Source organism: Daphnia pulicaria, chromosome 8, assembly GCF_021234035.1.
Source record: "Daphnia pulicaria isolate SC F1-1A chromosome 8, SC_F0-13Bv2, whole genome shotgun sequence".
NCBI classification, from domain to species: Eukaryota; Metazoa; Arthropoda; class Branchiopoda; order Diplostraca; family Daphniidae; genus Daphnia; species Daphnia pulicaria.
This window is the reverse complement of record NC_060920.1, coordinates 3,824,248-3,847,473: the sequence shown is the minus strand read 5'-3', so window position 1 is coordinate 3,847,473 and position 23,226 is coordinate 3,824,248. Positions and strand designations below refer to the sequence as shown.

Genomic DNA, 23,226 nt, shown 5'->3' with positions numbered 1-23,226 from the left:
AATTTTTAATTAATTTTTAAAGATTTTGAAAACGGGGGAGCAGACAAAGTGTCATCGATAGCTTTTCCTGTCCATTAGGCAAGAAAAGAAAAATCTCTAATTAAATGGAACAGCCGCGGCAAAATGTTGGCAACAATTCCATTTAAAATTGTAGAGACACCTTCCGACACGCACCATTCAATTTATGATCAATAATGTTTCCATTTAAAAAAATAAATGATTATTCCAACAAGAAAATATAAACATAAATAATACCGGTACTAAAGAAAAAACTAGCCTATTCAAAAAAATGTCTTCATTTTAAAATTATTTTGTCTTACTTGTGGTCTTATTGTGTCGTCGCTGATTAATTTTTTTTTTTTCGGAATAAAGACGGAAAAATTTTGACCAAGGGAAATTATTAGCACATCCTGGGGGATAAAAATTAATTATCTGACGTTTCAGTTTACAAAAATGATGTAAATGGGATTTTTATTTTCATTTCAAGACAATAAGACATGAATGGTTTCCATCATTTGACAGCTCTGCATTAACACACAGAAACGGGAAATGGATCTGAGATGGGAACAAAGAGGCTGTTCTGATTTGCTTATTAACCTTATTCCAAGCCTTATTCACTTTTATGAGAATAAGGTTATGCTGGGCGTGCCGGAGTAGCCTAGAAAATCGGATTGGGACGAAGGCCGTGAAGGAGGGCAAGGACGTACTTCATTTTCTCTTCTTTTGTTATCAGCTTTTGTCCGTCGAAGTACAGTTCCCGTGATTCCGCGGATTCCGCAGAATGAAAGAATCGGAGAGGCGATCTAGGATTGGTGAAGTCGTACCACCGGTATGCAACTTGAAGAGGTTTGTAGGCGGATTCCATTCCCAGTAAATGAGTCAGACTACCAGCGGAAGCGGGTGCTGCCGATGCGGAGGCGACAATAAGCAAAGTGAAAACGACCTGTTATAGCGCCAAAACATTTCAGATTAAATTGAATAATTTACAAAATATACAAAGCAACTTACGAGGAAACGCATATTGTTTGTGTTAAGAATGGAAACTTGGTTAGCACAACACACAATTCTGCAATTGATTGCAGGCTTATATATACGTTAGCAATCAGGGCGTTGGTCTGAATTTACTTCCTTGAAAAGAACTACCTTCATCATCTTCGCCCGTCTTTCGTCGCGCTCATTGCGCAATCAATGATTTCGCAACTGATTCCATCTCGTTAGTTTGCTGCGCACCTTGGCGATCCTCAATATGGAATAAGCGCATTTAAATTAGTCTCGAGTGGTCTCGAGAACCATGGTCAAATTTAAAGAAATACTTTCACTGATTTCGTCGCCAACAACCAGCAGAAATGAAAAAATTTAATGCGTATTTATGTAAGGACGCATCTTAGCAAGCCAAAATTTTGGAAAACATTTGAATATGCTCCAATTGGAAATTCGGGTGTGATGGAAATGAGCCGAAATACATTATAACCGCTCGTCCTTCATCGATATTTAATAAACTTGTTTTTGTTTTGTTTTCTTGTCTGAATTAGTTTGAAGGAGGATGATTATGTACGTCACTGTAGCACCTGCCAACTTTAATCAAATTCGAAATTATGATGAAAGAAAAATAAATATCATCAACACTTAAAATAAATGCAAAAAAAAACTTACAGTCGGAACAAGGTGTATCACAACTTTAAACAGTCCAGCAGCTGAAAATTGAACGAGATCTTCGTCAATTTGAATTAGAAACGTACGCCATTGCCTAAAAATATTTGATGAATTGAAGGTTTCCATCCGTATTAATACACGTTAAATTGAAACTAAAATTACTGCTATTTTTTCGGCCAGCGTTTGACGCGTTGAGCGTTGCGTTGATATAATCCGCGGCTTGCGATATTGCAGTAAGTCTCTCGCGAAGAAGTCGTACCTGTTAACGCACTACTAAAACCATAATGGAGAGCACGGCTGGTTTAATAAAGAAGATGCCCATATTGACTAGTAAGAATGATTGCTGGAATGAAGGAATGGAAACAAACAGCGCACCGGTACCCTAACTGCTTGTGTTAGGCTCAGGTAACCATAGAAATATTAACAATGTATGCATCGCAATTAAGCAAAGTATGTCTCTAAAACAGTTAATTGTCTCTGATCCATTGAAACGCAAACATGTCGACCCAATATCCATAACAGCCAAATATGTATTTGTTTGATTGATGGAAATGCCAATAAAATACACCTACTGATTACTATAGACAAAAGTAGGCTACTTTTAATATACCCTAATAGTTCTGTGCTGTCCGATCAAATATACAAGGAAAGCCCGGAGAAGCGTATAATGGTAAAAAGTTGCAACTTGTCGGTCATTGACGAGGTATAGAATTTCAAGGCCAAAAATTGTGTAAAAATAAGTTTTACGCGAATCTCATATTTTACCCATAGCACTCGGGAAACCCGCCCTACAAGACGAACATCATAGGTATGATACACTTATAGCTCTGTACGGAAATAGATTCACATATGCAGCTATATACAAGCATACGTATATCCGCTGTGAATGGTTTCTGTCCGGGTTCTGTGTTGCTTAAATTACAGGAAAATGTGGAATATTAAAATGTTCTGTCAGAAATTGTAATTTGGTGAATATTCCTTTGCCTTTCCAACCGAGTTCCCAATTCCCATCACCAAAATTATGGATTGGGCGATTAGCCCTGTATGATAGACTCATTGAACGAAATTATAGCCTAACTTTTTGGCTATAAGAAAAAAAAACGAATTTTGATTTTAAGGGATTTTAATGTCAAGAAATTTCGTCTTGTCCCATCAATAATTTAACAGCGCATGATGTACTGTATCTGCAATGTTGAATAATAAACGTATAGTTATATAAATATAAGTGTTATGCGGGTGTTATACCGTATGCTTCAAAGACGCCAAACAATTCTGAAGGAGACAGCGGAGAAGCGAACCTTATATTGAAAGAACGAAGAGATTATTTTCTTCAATTCAATTGAGGGTTATATGCTACATTAGAGCGTAACCCAGATATCTTGTGGTTTGTTGTATTTTTCATTCTGAACGCGGTATTAATATACATCGTCACACTTAAATATGATTAAATATAGTTTTACTTAATTCGGGATCCGTCTTGAAACTGATTATAAACACTTGTAGCAAAATGTTTGCTGTTGTTACTTATGGGGTCGTAAACATCATTTAATTTATCCTTTTTCCAAATAAAGTCCATGACTGCACTCAGCGGCATCCTTTTGGCATGTGCCGATTGGTATATCCTAACCGGAGTAAACCAGTTTCCTGGCCGAGTGTTTCGTTCGCACTCACTCACTAGAACAACTTTATTTTTAGCTCGCTGCATCGTAAAACGAGTTGGCCACCGCTCAATAGACCAGTATGTGCCCTCATTCGTTTGGAAAACTATGAAAAGGTGATACATTAAAATATCCATCATCTGCCAAGAGTTTATTGGTGCCTTGTAAATTTCAATTTTAACTAGAATCTCATCAGGAGAGCTCAAATCATGAACGCGGCTGAGAAGTTCGTCGACAGTGATGAATCCCGCCCCACTTGTTCCCGATGGTTGATCAGCTGCCGAGTCAAAGTAAACATCCAACTGTAAATTTTTCGACTCCGCTATCCGCTTGAAAATTAAATCGGCAAAGTGCTGGCAGTTGTAGGAAAGAACACCGTATTCTTGATTCAAGTAATCTTTCCTCCAGAGGTAATTGATGAGCTCCTTTATTTTCGTGCATCCGCTGGATTTCTTTACCAAAATTATGTCTGTCAAGGAAGTTATCCCCGTTGTACGCTTCACCCTCCTGTACATATCACGAACACTTTCCAGCTTTTTGGAGCGCTGGATTGTGACGCCTTCGTTGTTTTTCTCGATGGACCACCACCAATTCTCCGTTTGGAATACGATGAAAGCGTGATGGAACATAGCGTTGGACACTTGCCACGAGTAAAGCGGATTGCTGTAATGCATCACTTCGTCAATATTCTCCGACACGTCCACCAGATTCGAAAGTTTGTCACGTAGTTCTTCATCTGTTATCCAATAGCCGTCTCCCTTCGGCTCGTCCGCTTTAGGATCAAAGTACAACTTTTTCGTGTACGTGTCAGCACCATTGCTACTAGTACTTCTGGACATTTCAGTCCCAGTCAGCTTGTATTCTTTTAAATTTCAAAACAATTTTTGTATATAGAAGCACCGTTAAAGAAAATGTTGGTCTGGCGTGATTGGCCAACAAAACAGAACTGCTTAAAATTGTAGAAGTCTGAAATAAAATCGCAGCATCCGTGCTAATTTTGGAACATGGTGGAACATATTTTTGCATTGGTCCAAGCTTAGATCACGTTCTGTGAGCTACTCACGCCTGTGTTTACTTTAACCGTTTAACGTTCCTTTTTTTAAATTTCCTTTCCGAAAAATAATCAGCATGTGAATAGTCAGCATGATAAAGTTGATTTCGGCTTCCAAGCTCCCTTTATAGCCTCTATCTTGGCCATTTGAGCGTCAAGTGTTCTTCGAATAACTGATGTTCACAACGCTTGTTTGTTTAGATCTCTTGAATTTCAGATTTTATAGTAATGAATAAAGGAATATAATGCAGAGCATTTATCACCAATTGATTGATTGTCTGTTTTTTTTTCCACACCACGATGTAGAAATCAAATGTATGAATATAACCTAAATTATATCTCATATGTTTGCACGTGACACACATGTACCGGTAGATGTGTAAGTGAAAGCTAACAGACGACACCAGCGAGGCAAAAATTCTCCAGCCTTTTGTATTATATTTTCATTTCTATTTCACGCCTGGTGATAATACTTGTTGTTGTGCTTAGCATTTAATTTTTATTCTATTTCCATAATTCATTATTGAGAGGATGACTATAGATCGATTTGCCTTTCCCTTATAGTTTTTTTTTTTAAGAAGGGGATTAGGGAAAGATGGGAAGTTGTGAACGACCGGATACAGGGCAAACTTACCATGAAAATGCAAAACTCTTGGCTATTTTATGAGAAGAAATAAGCGCTGGCTTTTTAAACAAGAATAGGTGGGTTCAATTTTTTTCATGTAAGTTCGTCAAAGGAGGGGACTTCTGCAGTTTTGCTTCTACTTCTATTGCTCGGCATGTTTACTCTTCTTTACAAACCAAGATATTTCGCCTAAATGCACACAAGAAATTCGCAAATTTATTTTCAATTTTTATAACTAAAAAAATCAATAGATTCTGCTATGACGGGAAGTCAAACTTTTTTCTCTGGTATTTTTCAATGATGTTTAGAAACAAATGTACTTTATAACAAGTACTGAAAGAAGGGCACAAAATATTGGGAATTAATTACTTAAAAAAAATGAATTTCTATATTGCGTTTATGTTTTCATTCCACCAGTAACATTCAACTGCGTCTTATTAATGTAAATTAGTAAAACGGAGACTGTTTACAGTATCCGAAACAAGTCTGAAGGAGGTCGTATAGTTAGTGTTGGCTGTTGCCGCCCAAGCTCATGCAGTTTTACGGATACAATGCCGCGTTCGATCCAACGACTTGCCCGTCGCTCCCATCGCCGATTTGGTAGCGCCCGCCCAGATCCAGGACACACCCGAAGTCGCCAAGGCCAAGGCCGCCCCGGTCCGCGCTAGACGCTAAAGCGGAGCTGCTCATCCATTTCCGCCCGGAGTCCCAGAGATCTTGAGGTGCATTTAATTTGCATTACCTAACAAAAAAATTTAAATGCATCGTTTGTTTCACGTGATTCGTTGGCAAAAGGCTGCATTTCATACATCAGTAGTCCATACATTATACTTTTTCCAAGTTTGAAGAAAAGATTTTCAAAAAAATTCAACTTAGCAGCATGCCAAATGTCGTCTCAAACGGGACAACACACCTGCGCTGGCTGATGCATGTGCACTGAACTACCATCTAGTGTGCATCTGGACATCTACTTGAGCCGAATGTTGGTGTAAGCACTGTGTTACCGTCGAAGTGCCGTTACGGCCGTTACGAAGGTCAAGGTGGACGTTTGGGGCGGAAGGATTGTTTTTGTTTCAACAAAACTTGATTCGATTACTAATGCGGGGATTTCAGCTTCTGTGCCTTTTAGATCAGGTCGACCGGATTGTTTCTCATTTCTTGAAAAGAGTGTCTAATATAAAAGGCGATGTCAGTCAATTATATAGAATGAATGTAACAAATAGAAACTCATTCATACTGGACTGGTGAAGGCGACAGGGAAATTCTGCCGTTTATCGGTTTTCTTCGTTCTCGTTGTGTAAGAACCTGGACTTTTCGAGATCGCACGACGACGAAGACGTCCGGGACAGGAGACAGGACACAGTTAACGAGGTTGTGGATGTGGTGCAGGTTGTTGTGGAAGTATAAGAGTTGGAATTGTAGTCAGCACTGCTGATAGAATCACTGTAAATGTAGATCTGTCAAAAATATTTGAACAGCATTTTTCCTGCAGTGGCGTGTATATACAGTAAACTTTAAAAAATTAGGATAAAGTTTATGACCACCTCAGTAAAAATTCTCTGGGTTGACGTTGAGGAGAATTCACTTGTGTTGTTCACACCCATTTATAAAATGCCGGTCGAATCAACGTCGCATTTTCGCTGCTCCACATTGACATAATGGTTTCAACGGCTCTATTCCAGCTATTAATTAGCCTACCAATCAGTTAACACGCACACATATTGTTCCAAACATTTCTATTAGGGAACAAACCACAGAAAGAACCCCAAAACCGCCCAAAACACCTGAGGGTGCTGCTGCAGGTTGGGTGTGAAATAAAACGCCTACCACTATGGTAGACGGATTACATAGAAGAATCGATAAAACAACGGGCAAAGTGGGTGGGGTAAGTTTAAGTTAAAGACAAATCCTGATGACGTACATCTTAGTGAGAAATATCAGAAATGTAGGTACTAACAGTTTAAGACAGGGCGTATACAATATTAAGACTTAATTGATTTTAATTGCGATTCCTGCTGCGTTCATGTTATATTACACCTAGTACTCCACTGTGTCTTGTAATTGTTAAGAGACTCTCGTGCGAGAAAAAAGAAGCTAGTCGGTATTAGCTGGTATTAGTCTCTTCGCCTGTCTTCGCCCATCTTTCGTCGCTTATTGCGCAACAATAAATGATTTCCCAACTGATGTAATCCCATCTCGTTACTTTGCGCACCTTTGGCGACTGTTTGGCGATCCTCAATATGGAATAAGTCCGGCTGTGTGCGACTGCTGGAAAAGAACCGGATGAGCAGTCCAAAACTCAGGTCAAGAGCCTAATTAATCAACGGGTGTGGGGCCGCTGATGGCAAGCTGGTGATAGGAGTGGGTTTCCACGTTAAAGCGATTCTATAGGATTCTAAGGGGCCACCACTAAATTTTTTCCCCACAGCAAAACCCGTAAATTTCCCTGCCCATCTAGACCTTTCGTATCCTATATCCTATTACATAACTTTTCACAGTCAACTTCTTACTCAATCGTTTCACATCTACATAACCTCAAGCTCAAACCGTCTCCAAGTTGCGGATGTGTATAATGAAGTTTAATCCACCCCATTTCCTCATTCCCTGACGACTATTCTCTCAGCAACGCGATTACCGACAGCCGCCAATGTGCGGTCTTGAAGTTCCTACTATGCCGGATAAGTTCGTCGGGCCACACAGCAGAGGCTAAGAGGTCCCAGCCGCCCAAATAAATGCAATTTATTGTATTTGTTTATTATCTTCTCTTTCCAGCTTCGTTGTCTTATGTTTTATGTTCTAATGTAGCATATTATTGATTTCAACAGCAAATAAATTTGGGCTTGACTCCTTTGGAGTGGAGCTTGGAGTAGGGGCCTATTCAAGCTAAAAAAATGGGTTTTCAAAGTTCAAACATGTATATTATATAGATCAGTTGGTTTTCCACTTTTTCCTAATTCTTTTATACTTTATATTAATTATAAAAATAAATTGATATAACTGTTAATCATTATTTATTTCGGCAACTGTGGAAATTGATATATTTTTGTCAAGCCATTGCTAAAATGCTTTAAAATTTTTATTATTTTCCTGATCCGTGGCAGCCTCCAAGTCCAGCGATGGGAAGGAGAGGGCCTTGACATGGAACAGCCTCACGTTTAAAGAGTTTGTGAATCAGTTCTTCTTCCTGGTCTGTTGCCGTTCCGTGAGTGGGATGGGTTTCAAGTCCAGCGGGACGGCCAGCAACGGTTTGAACAGCCTCACGCTTGAAGTGCCCATGTACGAGACCAAGTGATTTCTTCCCATAAATTGAGAATGGATTGATTTCTTTTGCCACGACGGCCAGCATTACCATTGCAAACATCAACAGAATAATCTACAAAGATAAATACAGTGTATTCAATATTACTGTATTCAAATTACATACTGTATATGTATAAATATAATTTGTATTTTAGGCTTACCTTGGATTTCATGTCTATAGAGTAGTGATGTTACTTTGTTGTTCTTTGTTTGAATATGTATACTGTCGAATGATTCTCTATTGTCGATTTGGTCGAGCTTTATAGCCACAAAATTAAATTGCTTTGGGCAGAATTTCGAAATGTTGGAAATTTCCTTTATTTTTTCCAGCTTCCCTTTCCTAAAAACAGTTGAGTTGTTCACGTGTTCTTGCCTTAACCTGCCATTTAACATTTAATTTATTCGAGGTTGATTTTATCATTTGTTTGCATCTCCTATACTACCAGCTTTCATACCTGAAATCATCATGATTTCTTAGTCCTGATTTTCTCTTTATGGGGTCAGAGACTCAGTTTTCAAACAGTCATAAGTTGGTTTTCCCCTAGTCATGTCCGGCGCGAGAATATATTGGCCTAGCGTAACGCGAAGTAGATTTTGATGGCTTTTCACTCTCATCAGCAACTATGCATCATTGGCGTAAAATCCCTCTTTTTTATTGACAAACTTATTCTTTTATTTCTTATTAATAAAGGAATATCCTGCTCGGCAGCTCGGCTGCTTGTAATTTTTTTTTTTTCAAATTTTCTTCGTTTTTTCATCTTTCGCTGTAATCGTGATTCCTATCTCTTTTTATATCACAATCCATCACGCATGACCGTCGTGAAATTGTTTCTGACCTCTTCATTTTTGAATTAGCAATTTGTCCGTTGCCATCTAAAAGTCGAATTGAAACTCAGTTTGCGATTTAGAAAAAAATATTGAATATATATGATTAATTTAAAAATAATTTCAAGAAACGCACAAAAATATAATTAAACCTATATATTATAAATTAATAGAGAAATTAGTTGTGTACAATTGTAGAACTATCCGCAACTATCACTGCAAAGTCAATTAGAATCAATTTTTTAATGTTGGATGTGTGAAACATTTTTAAAGGAAACGGCAACCGCCCGCGATGTTTCTGTAATTTTTGTATTGAATAAACACGAATCATCAATTTTTCCTCTTGGCACCTAATAAGGGTCTCTTTTGCGTCAGCAGTTTCGGCCAAGGTTTCGGCTTAAAATGAGAATTGTATCGGAAACTTGGGCTCCGCGAAGCAAGGGATCATATAAATACAAACACCAAGAGGTATCCGTCGCCAGGGCAGCCCAGCCCAGATCGGCATCTCCTCGTTTAAATATAATCAATATATTTTTTTAAAATTACCATGAGGAAAATCATTACGTATTTCAACTAAAGGAGTAAACGGTCTTTGCCATGACGGTCAGTGGAATTTGGAAAGCGCACTCTTAACCAAATTTTTCTTGTAAAATTTTGACCGGTGTGAAATTGTATATTTGCGTAATTTAAACTTTGAAATAATAAGATATATTTCCTCCAAAGGTTTAAATTTCTAAAAATGTGTGTTCCCATGTGTGATGCAATATTGTAATTCACTTGATGGGAACGCAGAAAATTCGTCAATTTTATTTTGACAATAAATTATCCGAACTAATGCATACAATTATACATAAGGAAGAAAAACAAACAAATCGTTTGGCTTCTTTTAGCCCTTCTTTCTTATAACATTCTAGCCAAATATATATAAGGATGTAGAAAGCAGTTATTACTCTGGACAAACTAGTTTACTATAGCAGGAGAAATTAACCTAAATTCTCACCTCAATTATTAGCAAAAAAAACTATCAAAACCTCAAGGGGTTGTCGACTCGAAGAAGTTCTCGTTCTTCGTACACTTGATCAAATTTTTCGAAAATGACTTCAAAATTCCAACAAATTCCAAAAATTCGTACACCTGGCAAAATCGACAACTTTCGCAAAATCTCAAATTTACGTAAAATTCTCCCTTGTTTGGTTTAGAATTAAATTTGTTGTGCACAACCTATTACTCTATTAGCCTATGGGATTTCCTATAGGCCTACTTCCCTTGTTTTACCATCTAATAAAGCAGTTAGCTGGGTTTTTCCACGACAGTTCTGGTTTTTCTTTATAAATATTTCGTTTCTTACTATTCCAGTGCTGCTGCTGGGTTAACCAAAGCTGCGAGCTGGGTTTTTCCCACAGCACCTTTTGTTTTTCTTTATAAGCATGTAGCTAGATATATGGGCATACATGGGCGGAGCTCGAGAGCTCCCTTATTTTTCCCATGCTGGAGCAGTATTAGTATGCTATATGATGTCACGTATAGCTCCCATTCACTTCTATTTTCTTATTATTACAAGAACCACACAGAATATAGGCTAGTTCTCTTGATTTCGGTTTTTCTATTTCAGCATATGTAAGTAGCAAATTTATAGACAGTTAGACACTACTACTTAATTTAAAGTCTTATTGTGCTTGCGAGTCCGTTGCCAAATTTGAATCATTCATATAAAATTTGCTTATCAAAACAAATTTGTCCAATTCAAAATTATGGCAGGCCACTTCAACATGCAACAAATCTTGGTAATTTTGTTTTTAATTTTTTTTTAAATAATATTATCAATAGGCCAATATAGATATTTTTTTATATCAATAATCATAAAATATACGATGCAAATTGAAAAATTAATTTAACTTTGATCCAATTATTTATTAATCGTTTGCTATTATATCAGATTTTAAAATACTATCCTACTATACTTGGCCACATTAATGAAAATTTGACAATTGCGATGCAACTGCATAATTCAAATCCTTGTATTGTGCGTGTGCACTGGTGGTTCGTTGCACATCAAACGAATTCAAAATAATACTATGCCTATGCGCATGCAAATTGATGTTTTGATATTAGCTGCAGTACTGATACGTTACATTTTTATTAGAAAGCATTGCCATTCTTCTGGGTAATATTTAATGGATTTCATATTTCGTTAATCAAATGCCATCTATTCACTTCATACAACATCGACGTCAAACGATTGGCTAATGTGGTCAGCGACGTGGATTTGAATATTTTCTTAACTGATTACATCCTAATGGACCATGCTGGTGATCACCTGAAAAGGTAGGGTACCTAGTATTCACATATTAAAAAATTAGGCTAATCTGAAAAATTATCCGATAATTTTGGAATTGTATATATAGTTATCTTGAAGAGTATAATAAGATCCGTCGTGACATAATCGAGAACGATGTGAATAAATTCTTGACTAACCCGATCAACGAATATATACTTGTTGGAAGACTGGCAGAATGGAATAAAATCAACGAGCTAATCGCTAATATGAATTCAAGTAGGTCTAAACATTTCGATTGGTTTACGTCAGAACATCACTAATCATAGTAATATATTTTTTAATAATTGTAAATTAAAAAGAAAACGCTAGTTTTTTGGAGAGCAGCACCCATGAAAGAAAGAACAACGACGATTTCCTTCTGAATGTGCTGTTTGCAAGAAAACTACTGCCAACTGATGAAGATGTCACGGGAGCTGCGTATGGTCTCCTTCGGCTGCAAATGACGTATCAACTGGACACTCTTGACATGGCTGATGGAAGAATCCTTTCATCGGGATGGAAGATAAATTCCAGTAGCCATTTGACTGGTATGCCTTTGTTTAAAGTGGTTGTTTTTATCTGTTATTTAAATTCGGGTTAATTTCATATAGCGCAAGATTGTTGGCAGTTAGGTCAGCAAGCTTACATGATTGGACAATATGATTACGCTGTAAGCTGGTTAAAAGAATCTTTACAAAGACACCACGAAGAACGATACAAAACTGTGAGACAGGAACAAATACTACAATACCATGTTTTTGCTTCCTACAAGCAAGGTGCGGTGTTATTGCAGCTATAATATGTTTAGCATAGCTACAGCCATTTATGCATTGCAGCAAATTTTATTTTATAATATACATGCATAGGTCAACTTAATGTGGCTTCGGAACTCACTCAACAATTGCTTCAATTAATGTCGCCCCGAGGACAAACAGAACTGAGTAATATTTTTGACGCAATTGAGTCTCGCCGAGATTATACACAGGAGTCAACAGGACAAGAAGATCATAGTGAAGATTATAACGCACTTTGCAGGTATTAAATGATTTTTCATTTTAAATTGCGTTATTATAAGGAAAAAGAGCGATAGTATAGCCTATATAGCGGCGATTGCGGCGTTTTGACAACTAAAAAGAACAATTTAGCTTAGTTAGAGTTAAGTAGACTTATACTATTTTTTAGTAGTTTGGAACTTTTCCAGTATATGTAAATGGCTCGGTAAAAGGCTGATTAATATAAATTTCTTCAACTTATAGAGGAGAGAACCTGATGGACAAAGAAACGGAATCTCAACTTCATTGCAGTTATTCTTTCGGCAACTCCGGAAGCGCCTTTCTAAGATTCCAGCCCGTTAAAAAAGAACTCGTTTCTCTAAATCCGTACATCGTCATGTTTCACGATATAATATCAGATCAAGACATCGAAAGCATAACTCAAATCGCCAAGCCTACAGTAACGATATATTACGTACTAGTCATAAAAACCTATTATACCGACTTTTCAAAATTGTATGCAGATGAGACAAGTTTTAACAATAAATGCTTTAACTGAAGAAGGATTTCAAAGTCAACGTCGAGTAGGTGAAACAACTATTTTGAAAGATGGGAATTACTCAGTTCTTCAACGGGTATGTACATTATATAATATCGCAATAGACTCATATACAGATACAGTAGCTACACAAAGTTTCCGCACAGCTGAGAGAAGCTTATGGGAAAACGGGTTTTTTGAAAATTCGCCAAAAATCAAGTTTTCGTCGGACGAAAACGATTTTTGGACAGGGGGTTCTTAGACTTAAGGTTTATAGCATATATTTTTTGGGTATTTTTTCGTTCACGGGAACGTCCCTTTTAAATTGGAGGTAAAAGTTTCCGCACAGTCGAGAGGGCCAGTAGTAAATCGTACTACTTTGGCTCTCTTGTACTGGACGGAAGAGAGGGCTAGGAGAGTTCTTTAGGGCTTAAAAAAAGAGCATCGTTAGCTCTATAACCTCATCTGAAATGTTGACCCCCATGCCATTTAAGAAATCACTTTAATTTCGATGTGAAAATGAAAAGTTTTCATTTCTCAGTTATTTTCCCTTTGTTCCCCCCTCCCGTAGTTGCCGGTTTTCCAAATACCAAGTCTAAAAAAAAGGTCCTAGAGATGGCCTGTCTTTTTTCTCCCCCTGCCCCTAACATTTAAAATCTCGGTATTTGGAAAAACTGGCAACTACGGGAGGGGGGATCACAGGGAAAATAACTGAGAAATGAAAACTTTTCATTTTCACATCGAAATTAAAGTGATTTCTTAAATGGCATGGGGGTCAACATTTCAGATGAGGTTATAGAGCTAACAATGCTCTTTTTTTAAGCCCTAAAGAACTCTCCTAGCCCTCTTTTTCGTCCAGTACAAGAGAGCCAAAGTAGTACGATTTACTACTGGCCCTCTCGACTGTGCGGAAACTTTTACCTCCAATTTAAAAGGGACGTTCCCGTGAACGAAAAAATACCCAAAAAATATATGCTATAAACCTTAAGTCTAAGAACCCCCTGTCCAAAAATCGTTTTCGTCCGACGAAAACTTGATTTTTGGCGAATTTTCAAAAAACCCGTTTTCCCATAAGCTTCTCTCAGCTGTGCGGAAACTTTGTGTAGCTACTAACTATGGAAATTCTATGAGTATTGTTATCACAAGTATGTTTAATATATATCGCGATATCACATATATATTTCTAGATTTCTCGCCATATGGAAGACCTAATCGGTTATGTGGTGTCAGATGCGTCCAATATATTAAGTTACGGCGTTGGAGGGCACTTTTCTCCACACTGCGATTATATTCGAGTATAATTCCATTTAATTTCTACATAGAATATCAGCCAATATTTTATTATAATTTAAAATCTGTTTGCTTCTTATTAAAATAATAAAAAATTTACAGAACAAAACGATCGAGGCCAAAACGGGGAACCACCTTGCAACTTTAATTATTTACGTAAGTAATGTGCTAAAAATACGTCTAAGTAGCTGATTGTACGGTTAAATACAGATGCACAAGGTTAATAAGCAAAATTTTTCTACATTTTCCACGTATCAAACAGCTGAACGAAGTAGAAAATGGAGGAGCAACTGTGTTTCCTATTGTCAAAACACGAGTGAAACCGGTTAAAGGTTCAGCTGCATTTTGGTACAATCTCAATCCGGATAACGGCGAAGGAAATCCGACCACACTACATGCTTCATGTCCCATTCTCAGCGGATCTAAATGGGGTAATTTGTTTATTATTTTCGTAATAAAGTATATAGTAGTATACTAAACATCTTTTCGGTTTATAATACAGTTTTAGTCAAATCGATAAACTCTCTTGAGCAGTATTATGGCTAGCTATTTGGCATCAACGTCGTTATTTGACAATATCATGACTTTAATCATGTGATCACCGTTTGATTTTTTGTGGAATATACTTTCCAAACAAAATCAATTTTACGTGCTTAATCTTTTTTTTTTAAATTAGCTTTAGCTGATTTTCATTCTCACTTATGATGTGTCTTGTGTGTTGCCGTCGGTTTCCGCAGGGAGGCCGTTTCTAAAAATAAGAATTCTTAAGCTATTCGGATGGTTTTTGGTTTTTAATAGTTTATATGTAATTTCAAAGGACAGCGTTGACTGGATTTGACAAGTATCCTACACGTCGAATAAGAATTAATAAAAGTTGGTGACTGCCGTCGATTACTTTATACAATACGATAACGATAACTTTACACACACACACAAAATTCATATTATTGTTGCTTATAAATTTTCCCCGGGTTATTTTATGGTGAATAACTTAAATATATATTTTACTTGATGAGAAAAGAGTTGAATTTAAAATGAGTTCCCCCCTCTCTTTACAATATATTTTTTTCTTCCCGACGGACGAATAGCTCTGGACAGAAATCAGGATATTCTCAGTGCTATATTTCCGTACGACGGAAGAATGGACTCTACCTTTAAAATAATGCACAGAATTTGTAATTTGTAAATTTTTTGAAACCGAATTTTTCATACAATACCCAGGTAGCACACATCCCTGTAACAGACTATGTTTTAGCTCTGTTTCCCATACAATGGGAAACATACTAAAGACACATCTGTCACAGACCTGAATGAGGTCTGATTTTCAAGGATGTATTATCTATGTAAAACACACATGTACCTACCATGGTTTTGATATGGGATACATAGATTTGGTTTCTCCATGTATCACTGGCTCTTCTCGGACATAAAACAGGGCTGTTTTAATTAATATTTACATCTATGGCTCACTTACCTCCAACAGGGTATAGATAAAAGTCTGTATTACCCTTGGTTCACAGAGCTTGTGTCACCAAGCTGAAAAAGAGCAGTACAGCAAGTTTGTAACAACTTTGGATCACAGACTAGACAGACAATAGGAAAATATCTGATAATATGATAAACTGATACTTGTTTTCAAAGTATGGTTTTGTATTGTAAACAGCCATGTAAATAATGTTTTTAAAGTTATCGTTGCATAATTTCAAATCGGCATAATACTAGCTTTCTTCCTTGTATTATGGGTTAACTTCAGTTATTCCAAGATTCAAAGGGCTATATTGAGATACATTTGTAATTTTCTTAATTTCAAGAAACTGATTCACAGAGCTGGAACAAACCTGAACTACATGGCTTATTTATATTTACTAATATATATTTACATTTTTCAAAAATAATTGTCATAATACTAAACTATGCGACTTAGAATAATAATCAGCAGTTTTAGAAAGAAATCCTAAGACAAAATATCAATTAAACAAGAACATGAATAGTATTCATGATATTATACAAATTTTATATGACAAGCATGGTGTAGTGGATAGCGAACTGGATTGTAGATTCTGAGGTCGATGGTTCAAACCCCAGACCAGCTTATTTCATTCTTTCTAAAATATAATTTGAAAAACATATCTGTAACAGACATGTTTTACAAAGTCTGTATTACAAGACTGTAACAGCTAACTTATATGCGCTCATTACCGACCTAAAACAGGCCGTTAAAACAACCCTGTTACAGGTCTGAAACATAGTCTGTGTGCCACCTGGGATGACATTTTATAATAAACTAACTTTTTCATGTAAGGCCTAATGAAATTTTAATGTAATATAAAAAAAAATTGTATACAAAATAACGTTTCTATATAGTAGGTAAAAATAACGAGATCGAAGTTTTTGAGTTTCTTGCGGGTTGACTACCGGTAGTAAAAGTAAATCCTGTATGAATTTTAGAGAAAAAAAAGAGAAAAATCACGAGATTTCAGGGGGGAAAATGATCCAGAGAAGCTCCCGGGGGAATGTGTTTAAAATAATTAAATAAGATTTAATTAAACCAATGTTTACTTTTTGTTTTACAGTGGGTACCGAAAGTATCCGTACGGCTGAGAGGATCAGTAGGGAAAACGCGTTTTTCAAAACGCTCCCATTAATTAAATTTTCGGTAGAATTCAATCAAAATTTTTTCTAAGGTTAATATTAGGGTGGGGTTTCATGTGATTTTTTTTGAGAATTTTTCAGCAATGCGATATGTGGTTTTTATCGCGTTGCGTAAGTATCCGTACGGCCGAAAGGCCCAGTAGGGAACGGGTTTACTTTGGAGGCCTGTTATTCAGTAACTACGTAATATTATAGGGTGGGAAATTTCTTTAAAAAAGAGCTGCATTAGCTCTATGTGTGGTCATAAGATCACATTTTTCATGTTTCATTTATAGTAATGAAATCGAAATTGAAAACACGAATTATAAGTTTTCCGTTTATTTCCCCTCGATTCCCCCTCACCAGTGTTGCCATATCCCAAAATCTATACCTTTTCTCTTTCTCTCTCTTCCGTTCAAGGGAAGAAAGAGATTTTGAGACATGGCAATACAATCTTTCTAGTTTAAGATAATTTTTTTTTATATTATAAAAAATGTGTATTTGATAATTTAGTTTATTTGATGTTGTTTGGGTCCGGGTTAAATGGTACAGCCATCTGTTGCCAGGTAAACGACCAAAAAAGATCGAAAAAAAGACATCTTTACAATTTTGATTGTATCTCCACTTATACTTAATAGATTGAATAAAATTACAGTAATTCTGAAAGAGAAATGAATTTACTTTTCACTAGTGCGTCTTTCAATAAATTTAATCCATTAGTTGCATAGAAAAATGGTGTTCTGTTTTGCCCCTGGCTCTGTTCCGTTTAACCCTAAAATTTTTTTTCCTTCATTTTTTCCTCTTTACATTTAATTAAATAACTATTACATAGTTTAACGAAAAAATATGAAAAAATAGCCTAATGTAGAGAAATGCATGGGAATATATACTTATATACTTATATATATACTTTTATTTTAACTTAATTCTTCTATTTAAAAAATTGGCAGCGTAAAGAAAAAAAATTGTCCCACACAGCCCCGGTCTCCCCCAGCGCCGGATAAGGGTTTGGCGGGCCCTGGGCAAAATTGATATCGTGGGCCCTTTTTCCACTTTTTTCAAGAATTTTCTATATCAACAAGCAAGACATTCAAAAGATCCCAGCTAGCAGAGTATATTTCCCAAATATTGCTAAAATATTATATTCCTACAATTGAGATGTTGGTAAAATAATTTTTTTAAATATTTTTCCAATATATTTTTGCACCCAAATTTGTTGGCTCACAATATTTTTTCAACTTATTTTACTTATTTTACTTTTATTGGTGAAATAACAGTTTTACTACTTTTAAAATTTTGACGGAATTCTGGTTGTTGTGTTTATGGTTATATAGTCCAGCATGAAATATTTTTTTATCTTCAACTTGTTATTGGAAAGGATTCTATTTAAAATTCTGTTTTGGTTTTTGTCTAGAGTGGGTTTGAACCACCATACTTTGTGACACCAATCCAATGCTATAACCACTACACCAACAGCGGTATAATAACTGTTTTTCGACTTGAGTCAATAAAAGTTTTTAACTTCTAGAACCACGTAAACAAGTGTTAAGAGGGGATTCCCAATAGGGGTTTGTTCTGACAGGCAATAGAGAGATCCAGAGGATCTCGCCACGGATGTCCCTACGGCCAAAAAAGGGATAAGTCAAGTCTCCTAATGGTAAAATATTGTTTTCCGAGAATATTCTTCGGTCGATAACCCACATATTGGTATAATATTAGATTATTACTTTGCTGCGTCAAGGTGGCTGTTAAATTATTTTGTTGTTTTCCCAATGAATGACTATAATCAAAGAAGAATAAATCAATATTACGTTTTGTTATTTTCCCAATAACGGACCATTAAAAAAGTAATAAATCTTTTTTTAATGAAAAAGCTATAGTCTTTTACATTTAACATGCGTTCAAAATCCTAAATGTTTTATATCGTATTCAATTCGTTAGCTCTGCATACAATTACCTAAATGAACAATCCAATTGTCTTAAAATCCAGATCTTGCACAAGTCTCGAACAACTAACTTACGTACTTCGTATTTAAAACTCTACCTCCACGCTAACGTGATATAATTTATCTTAAACGTTAAGGAGATGAAATGTTAAAACTGCTATTATTATATATCCATATAGGTAATTCTATGGAGGTTGGTTCAAACCCACTTTCAGCAAACAAATGACTTATGAAACAAATAGTCTCAATAATCATAAACTCCTGCACTGATGTAATTAAATCGATTTTGCTTACGCTGGGCTATAACCATGACAATGTGTAAGTATGCACTCGGCACATCGGGACATAATAATCGAATCCGTTGCTGATGCAGTGGTTATAGCACTGGAGTGGCGACTCAAAGCAACTTAAACAATCATTTAGGATTTTGAACGTGTGGTAAATGTAAAAAACTATAGCTTTTTCATAGAAAACGATGTATTCCTTATTTGATCCGTTATTGGGAAAATAAAAAAATATTATATTAATTTATTCATCTTTGATAATAGACATTTATTGGGAAAATAACAAAAAAAATTAACAGCCACCTTTTCGCAACAAAGTAATAATATAATATTATACCAATATGTGGGTTATCGATCGAAGAATATTGTTGGAAAAAAATATTTTACCAATAAGGACATGCTAGCTGGGATGCTGAAAAGATTCTATTTTAGAACATACATTCAGATTCAATACACTTTTCAAATAAGTAATTTACGAACATTACCGCAATCACTAATTAAATTGGAACGGATCGAGATTTTATACTAGCAAAATCACTGATAATATCATTGAAATCAATATCGTTAAGTAGGTCGGACTCGATGCTCACCAAAGTTAAATTATTTAGGCGGTCTTCGGTAGTGCTTGCTTGGCTTTCATTTTTGATCCGCTTGAGTTTTGAAAAGGACCGCTCTCCTTTACAGTTGGTTACCATCATGGACAAAAATATGCGAAGAGCAATCTCGATGTTCGGGAAAGATGATTCTAGACGATTTGATTTGATTCTTGAATACAGAGTCTCAAACAAGGTTTTCTTGCGGCCTTCAATATTAGGAGATGATTCTTTCTTCTGTCTTTCTTTCACTTCGTCTTCAACGTAATAGACAAATTGCAGACATTCTCCGTAAAGATCCGTTGGATCTACATCACCACAATAAAATCCTGCGAGCTGTTCACATTTTCTTTTGATATCAGCGTTACTCATGTTGTTTAATTGTGTAAAAAAAAGAAACGGTCGTTAATTCGCTCGTAAGCGACGCTTCGCGTAGATAAACCCTCGTTGAGTGAATCAAGGATTGGATAGAAGACTTCGACTCGGAATTTTGTATCGCCAGTTAAATTAGCGTCAACAGAGGGTCCTTCATTACGTGTTACACGAACACTTCGCTTCTTCGCTCGTTGAGTGGTAAAACTGTATTCAGCCAGGGGTCTTTTTTCTTTAGCCTTCTCAACACAATCATCGAAGTCGTCTCTCACCGATTGAACAAAAGTTTTCAAGAAATTCATAAGCGAAACTATATCGGATAAATTTACGTCCTCGGATTGTAAAGTCTTGCTTACCATGTTGAATCTTGAGAGAATGCGGTTCCAAATTGAAGTCAAAATAACATTTTCGAGTTTATCCATTTTAGAAGAAAGTGACTTGGCTTCGCGATGATCGTTTTTGGTTCCTCTTCTTCGTCATTTGCTATTAGGTTTAAAGCAGATTGGATTTCATTGTAGCCACTATCAAGAGCGCTTACTGCATCGGCATGAGCTGACCATCGTACATCAATTAGTCTCTTAAGAACCACTTGACCTCCAAGGGCTTTACACAAAATATTCCATCGATGTGGAGAAGCTGAAAAAAATACGTATAGGTTTTGTACAAACAAAAATACGCCACGACGCCGAAGCAACACTCTGCCGCTTTTAATCCAATCAAATTGAGAGAATGTCCATCACACGGCACATATTCCGCTTTTTCATTAACCGCTTTGATGCGAGCCTGCAGCCCGTTGTACTGGCCCGACATATTGGATGCATTGTCATACGACTGTCCTCGACAGTCCATCACATTAATTTTGTAGGTCTCTAAAAATTTCAAGACACAATCGGCCAGATATTCGCCAGTGTGACGAGCAATCGGAATAAACTTAACAAATCGCTCAACTGGTCCATCTTGTTTCACGTAGCGGAAGGTGAAAGTTAACTGATCGACGTGAGTTACGTCTGGGGTAGAGTCGACACTTATTGAAAAGTACTTGCTTTCTTGAATTTCTGCTACGATAATTTTCAACACTTTTTGTCCCATAACATAAATAAACTCATTACAGATGGTCGACGATAAATAAGAGGGAATCCCATGGCCTGCATTTCCATATTTCTTGATATGCTCATTTAAGAAGGGATCAAATTGAGCTATCAGTTCCAAAGTTCCAAGGTAATTTCCATTGCGAGTGGAACCTATTATTTCATCGTCACCACGAAAGCCGAGTCCTCGATTAGCCAAAAATTTTATCGTTGCAACAATTCGTTCAAGAACTTGAATCCAATAATTTCGTTCTTTTTCATACTGTTTAACTAATTCACAATCGACACGACGTACTCTTGAAAGTGAGTTGCGTTCGATGTAAGTGCGGATACACTTGACGTGGTGAGCACTTTTTTCGTGACATCCAAGCATAGTCGAAGCGTGTTTCCAGTCGGCAAATCCTTTACAAAACTGGTTTTCTTCTTTAGAAAATAGAACGCACACAAAACAGTTAACACATCCTAGCGATGGCGAGTAGATTAACCAATCTCTAGCCACAATTTCTCCATTTAGTAATTTTCTTTTGAACGAATCGGCATTTAGTTTACGATTTACCTTTTTGCCTTTGGCGTTGTAAACTCGCTTTGATTTCAAGAAAGCACCGTCATTGTTTTGACAAGCAATCGGACCCTTTTCAATCCAAAAGTCAACTAGTTCGGATGAAAAGGGCAGAAGCCACAAGCCGGGATAAGATGATTGATTACAATCCAAATTCACTAAAGCACATTCCGAGTCGGACACGTTGACAAGAGTGGAACACGGGCGACTAGCATTAGAATAAACACTTGGAAGAGACATCGTGTCGTCATATGAATCATCACTATCGGCTCCATTATCACTATCCACGATAGGTGATATTGATAAATCAATATCATCGGCTGACTTCTCAGAATCTCGGGCGTTGCTCGTTGAACTGGAGGCTATATAGGTTCAGGTGTAGGTGTAGATGAAGTGGGACGAGAGTAAAATTTAGTCAGTTTTGGCAGAGTTTTTACAAACTGATCATGTTTATCCCTCTTTGCACGTTTTTGACACCCACTTTCTATGTGAGCACCAACTGTTTTCACTCTTAGTCTTTCTTCGACTCCTTTTTTCTTTTCACCCTTGCCAGACATGCTTCTTCGTGTAAAGTTACGCTTAAACTGAGGCAATTACAGGCTTACAGCGATTCACTTGATGACGACGTACTAAAAAATCAAGTTCGAACATGTTTTCGTCAACGGAAGTCTCAAATCGGCCTCGGGGAGTAAAGGGTTAGAAGTAGAACTAAGAGGTAGGGTTAGAATCAGAATTTTGAAAAAGCCCTGTTGGCACATTGAGTCACTGACGGCTTTACGTATGAGTTATGAGTTAAAGATGTTTTCTCATTTCTTTTTCACCTCCTACATTTCCGAAAATAAATTTATTACAATTTCACATATTTATAAAAATTGGCGGTCAAATTTTTTTCGTAAATATGGCCACGGCGGGCCCTTGAATCCGCGGGCCCTGGGCATTTGCCCACAGTTGCCCATTGGCTAATCCGGCACTGGTCTCCCCTACAGTGCACACATATGTATTACAATCATGAAAACTGTGCGAATCGACCACAAGCCTGGTAATTGCCCCGGTACTTTTTTTTCTCTATTAAGCCGGTACCAATGGCATAATACCCAAATTTTGTCTGGACGGTCTGGACTTTATTACTCTTTCTCCACTGCAAAATCTCAGAGCTGGACTTCTTTGATAAATCCAATTCGGCGAATCCAATAACTCTACCTAATAGGTAGAGTTATATTATTATCCCAATAGATGCTGCTCAGTCTCAGTTAAACTAACTCCACGAACTGCACTCCCAGGGGCAGAGCAAAAAATTACCCAATTCCCTACATCAAGTGTTCCCTACATCAAGTGTTCCCTACATCAAGTCGTTACATTCAACTGTGTCGACTACTGTTTTTCTGTTAGGTGAATGTGGAGTTGGCTCTCTTACTCGATATTTTCTGTTGTTACTAAGACGCTTCAAGCTTGTTTCGCAAAACCACACCACAGTAGATTTTTTAACGAGACGCATTTTTCCATT

General features: G+C 36.7%; 4 protein-coding genes and 1 long non-coding RNA gene across 9 annotated transcripts; 1 reads left to right on the top strand and 4 right to left on the bottom strand.

Annotated features, from left to right (window-relative positions):
- Positions 1-454: 454 nt before the first annotated feature.
- Positions 455-4,533, bottom strand: LOC124312415. Of its 3 annotated transcripts, none has more exons than XM_046776923.1 (3): positions 1,654-4,533; positions 1,009-1,575; positions 455-943 (listed from the first exon to the last, which is right to left on the bottom strand). In XM_046776923.1, the coding sequence occupies exon 1, from the start codon at positions 4,148-4,150 to the stop codon at positions 3,110-3,112; it is 1,041 nt and encodes a 346-aa protein (XP_046632879.1). In that variant the 5' UTR covers positions 4,151-4,533; the 3' UTR covers positions 455-943; positions 1,009-1,575; positions 1,654-3,109. The 3 variants fall into 3 exon arrangements, with proteins under 3 accessions (XP_046632879.1, XP_046632878.1, XP_046632877.1); XM_046776922.1 differs by having other exon boundaries at positions 1,009-1,747; positions 1,816-4,533; XM_046776921.1 differs by having other exon boundaries at positions 1,009-4,533.
- A 556-nt stretch (positions 4,534-5,089) lies between these two features.
- Positions 5,090-6,606, bottom strand: LOC124312544. Of its 3 annotated transcripts, none has more exons than XR_006910538.1 (3): positions 6,532-6,606; positions 6,225-6,444; positions 5,090-6,158 (listed from the first exon to the last, which is right to left on the bottom strand). It is a non-coding gene; the product is annotated as an uncharacterized LOC124312544 (long non-coding RNA). The 3 variants fall into 3 exon arrangements; XR_006910537.1 differs by having other exon boundaries at positions 5,090-5,729; positions 5,901-6,158; positions 6,225-6,538; XR_006910536.1 differs by having other exon boundaries at positions 6,225-6,538.
- A 1,375-nt stretch (positions 6,607-7,981) lies between these two features.
- On the bottom strand, positions 7,982-8,560 carry LOC124312518. The gene is made up of 2 exons (XM_046777051.1): positions 8,449-8,560; positions 7,982-8,360 (listed from the first exon to the last, which is right to left on the bottom strand). Exons 1-2 carry the CDS (start codon positions 8,458-8,460, stop codon positions 8,067-8,069), a joined length of 306 nt encoding a protein of 101 aa, XP_046633007.1. The 5' UTR covers positions 8,461-8,560; the 3' UTR covers positions 7,982-8,066.
- A 2,079-nt stretch (positions 8,561-10,639) lies between these two features.
- LOC124312353 (prolyl 4-hydroxylase subunit alpha-1-like) lies at positions 10,640-15,064 on the top strand. The gene is made up of 12 exons (XM_046776848.1): positions 10,640-10,896; positions 11,256-11,437; positions 11,518-11,666; positions 11,750-11,977; positions 12,041-12,205; positions 12,296-12,464; positions 12,686-12,881; positions 12,946-13,056; positions 14,147-14,254; positions 14,352-14,405; positions 14,512-14,680; positions 14,752-15,064. The coding sequence occupies exons 1-12, from the start codon at positions 10,864-10,866 to the stop codon at positions 14,793-14,795; spliced, it is 1,608 nt and encodes a 535-aa protein (XP_046632804.1). The 5' UTR covers positions 10,640-10,863; the 3' UTR covers positions 14,796-15,064.
- A 5,405-nt stretch (positions 15,065-20,469) lies between these two features.
- Positions 20,470-22,279, bottom strand: LOC124311874. The gene is made up of 3 exons (XM_046776244.1): positions 22,204-22,279; positions 20,771-22,084; positions 20,470-20,711 (listed from the first exon to the last, which is right to left on the bottom strand). The coding sequence occupies exons 1-3, from the start codon at positions 22,277-22,279 to the stop codon at positions 20,470-20,472; spliced, it is 1,632 nt and encodes a 543-aa protein (XP_046632200.1).
- Between the last annotated feature and the right edge of the window lie 947 nt (positions 22,280-23,226).

Coding starts and splice junctions, on each gene's coding strand:
- LOC124312353 (XM_046776848.1), top strand. CDS start 10,864: ATGGCAGGCCACTTCAACATGCAACAAATCTTG. Junction 11,667..11,749: donor AATCGCTAATATGAATTCAA/GTAGGTCTAAAC, acceptor TAAATTAAAAAG/AAAACGCTAGTTTTTTGGAG. Junction 14,406..14,511: donor TTGCAACTTTAATTATTTAC/GTAAGTAATGTG, acceptor CGTATCAAACAG/CTGAACGAAGTAGAAAATGG.
- LOC124312415 (XM_046776921.1), bottom strand. CDS start 4,150: ATGTCCAGAAGTACTAGTAGCAATGGTGCTGACACGTACACGAAAAAG.
- LOC124311874 (XM_046776244.1), bottom strand. CDS start 22,279: ATGTCTGGCAAGGGTGAAAAGAAAAAAGGAGTCGAAGAAAGACTAAGA. Junction 22,085..22,203: donor AGTTGGTGCTCACATAGAAA/GTGGGTGTCAAA, acceptor GAACCTATATAG/CCTCCAGTTCAACGAGCAAC. Junction 20,712..20,770: donor TGGATTAAAAGCGGCAGAGT/GTTGCTTCGGCG, acceptor TATTTTTTTCAG/CTTCTCCACATCGATGGAAT.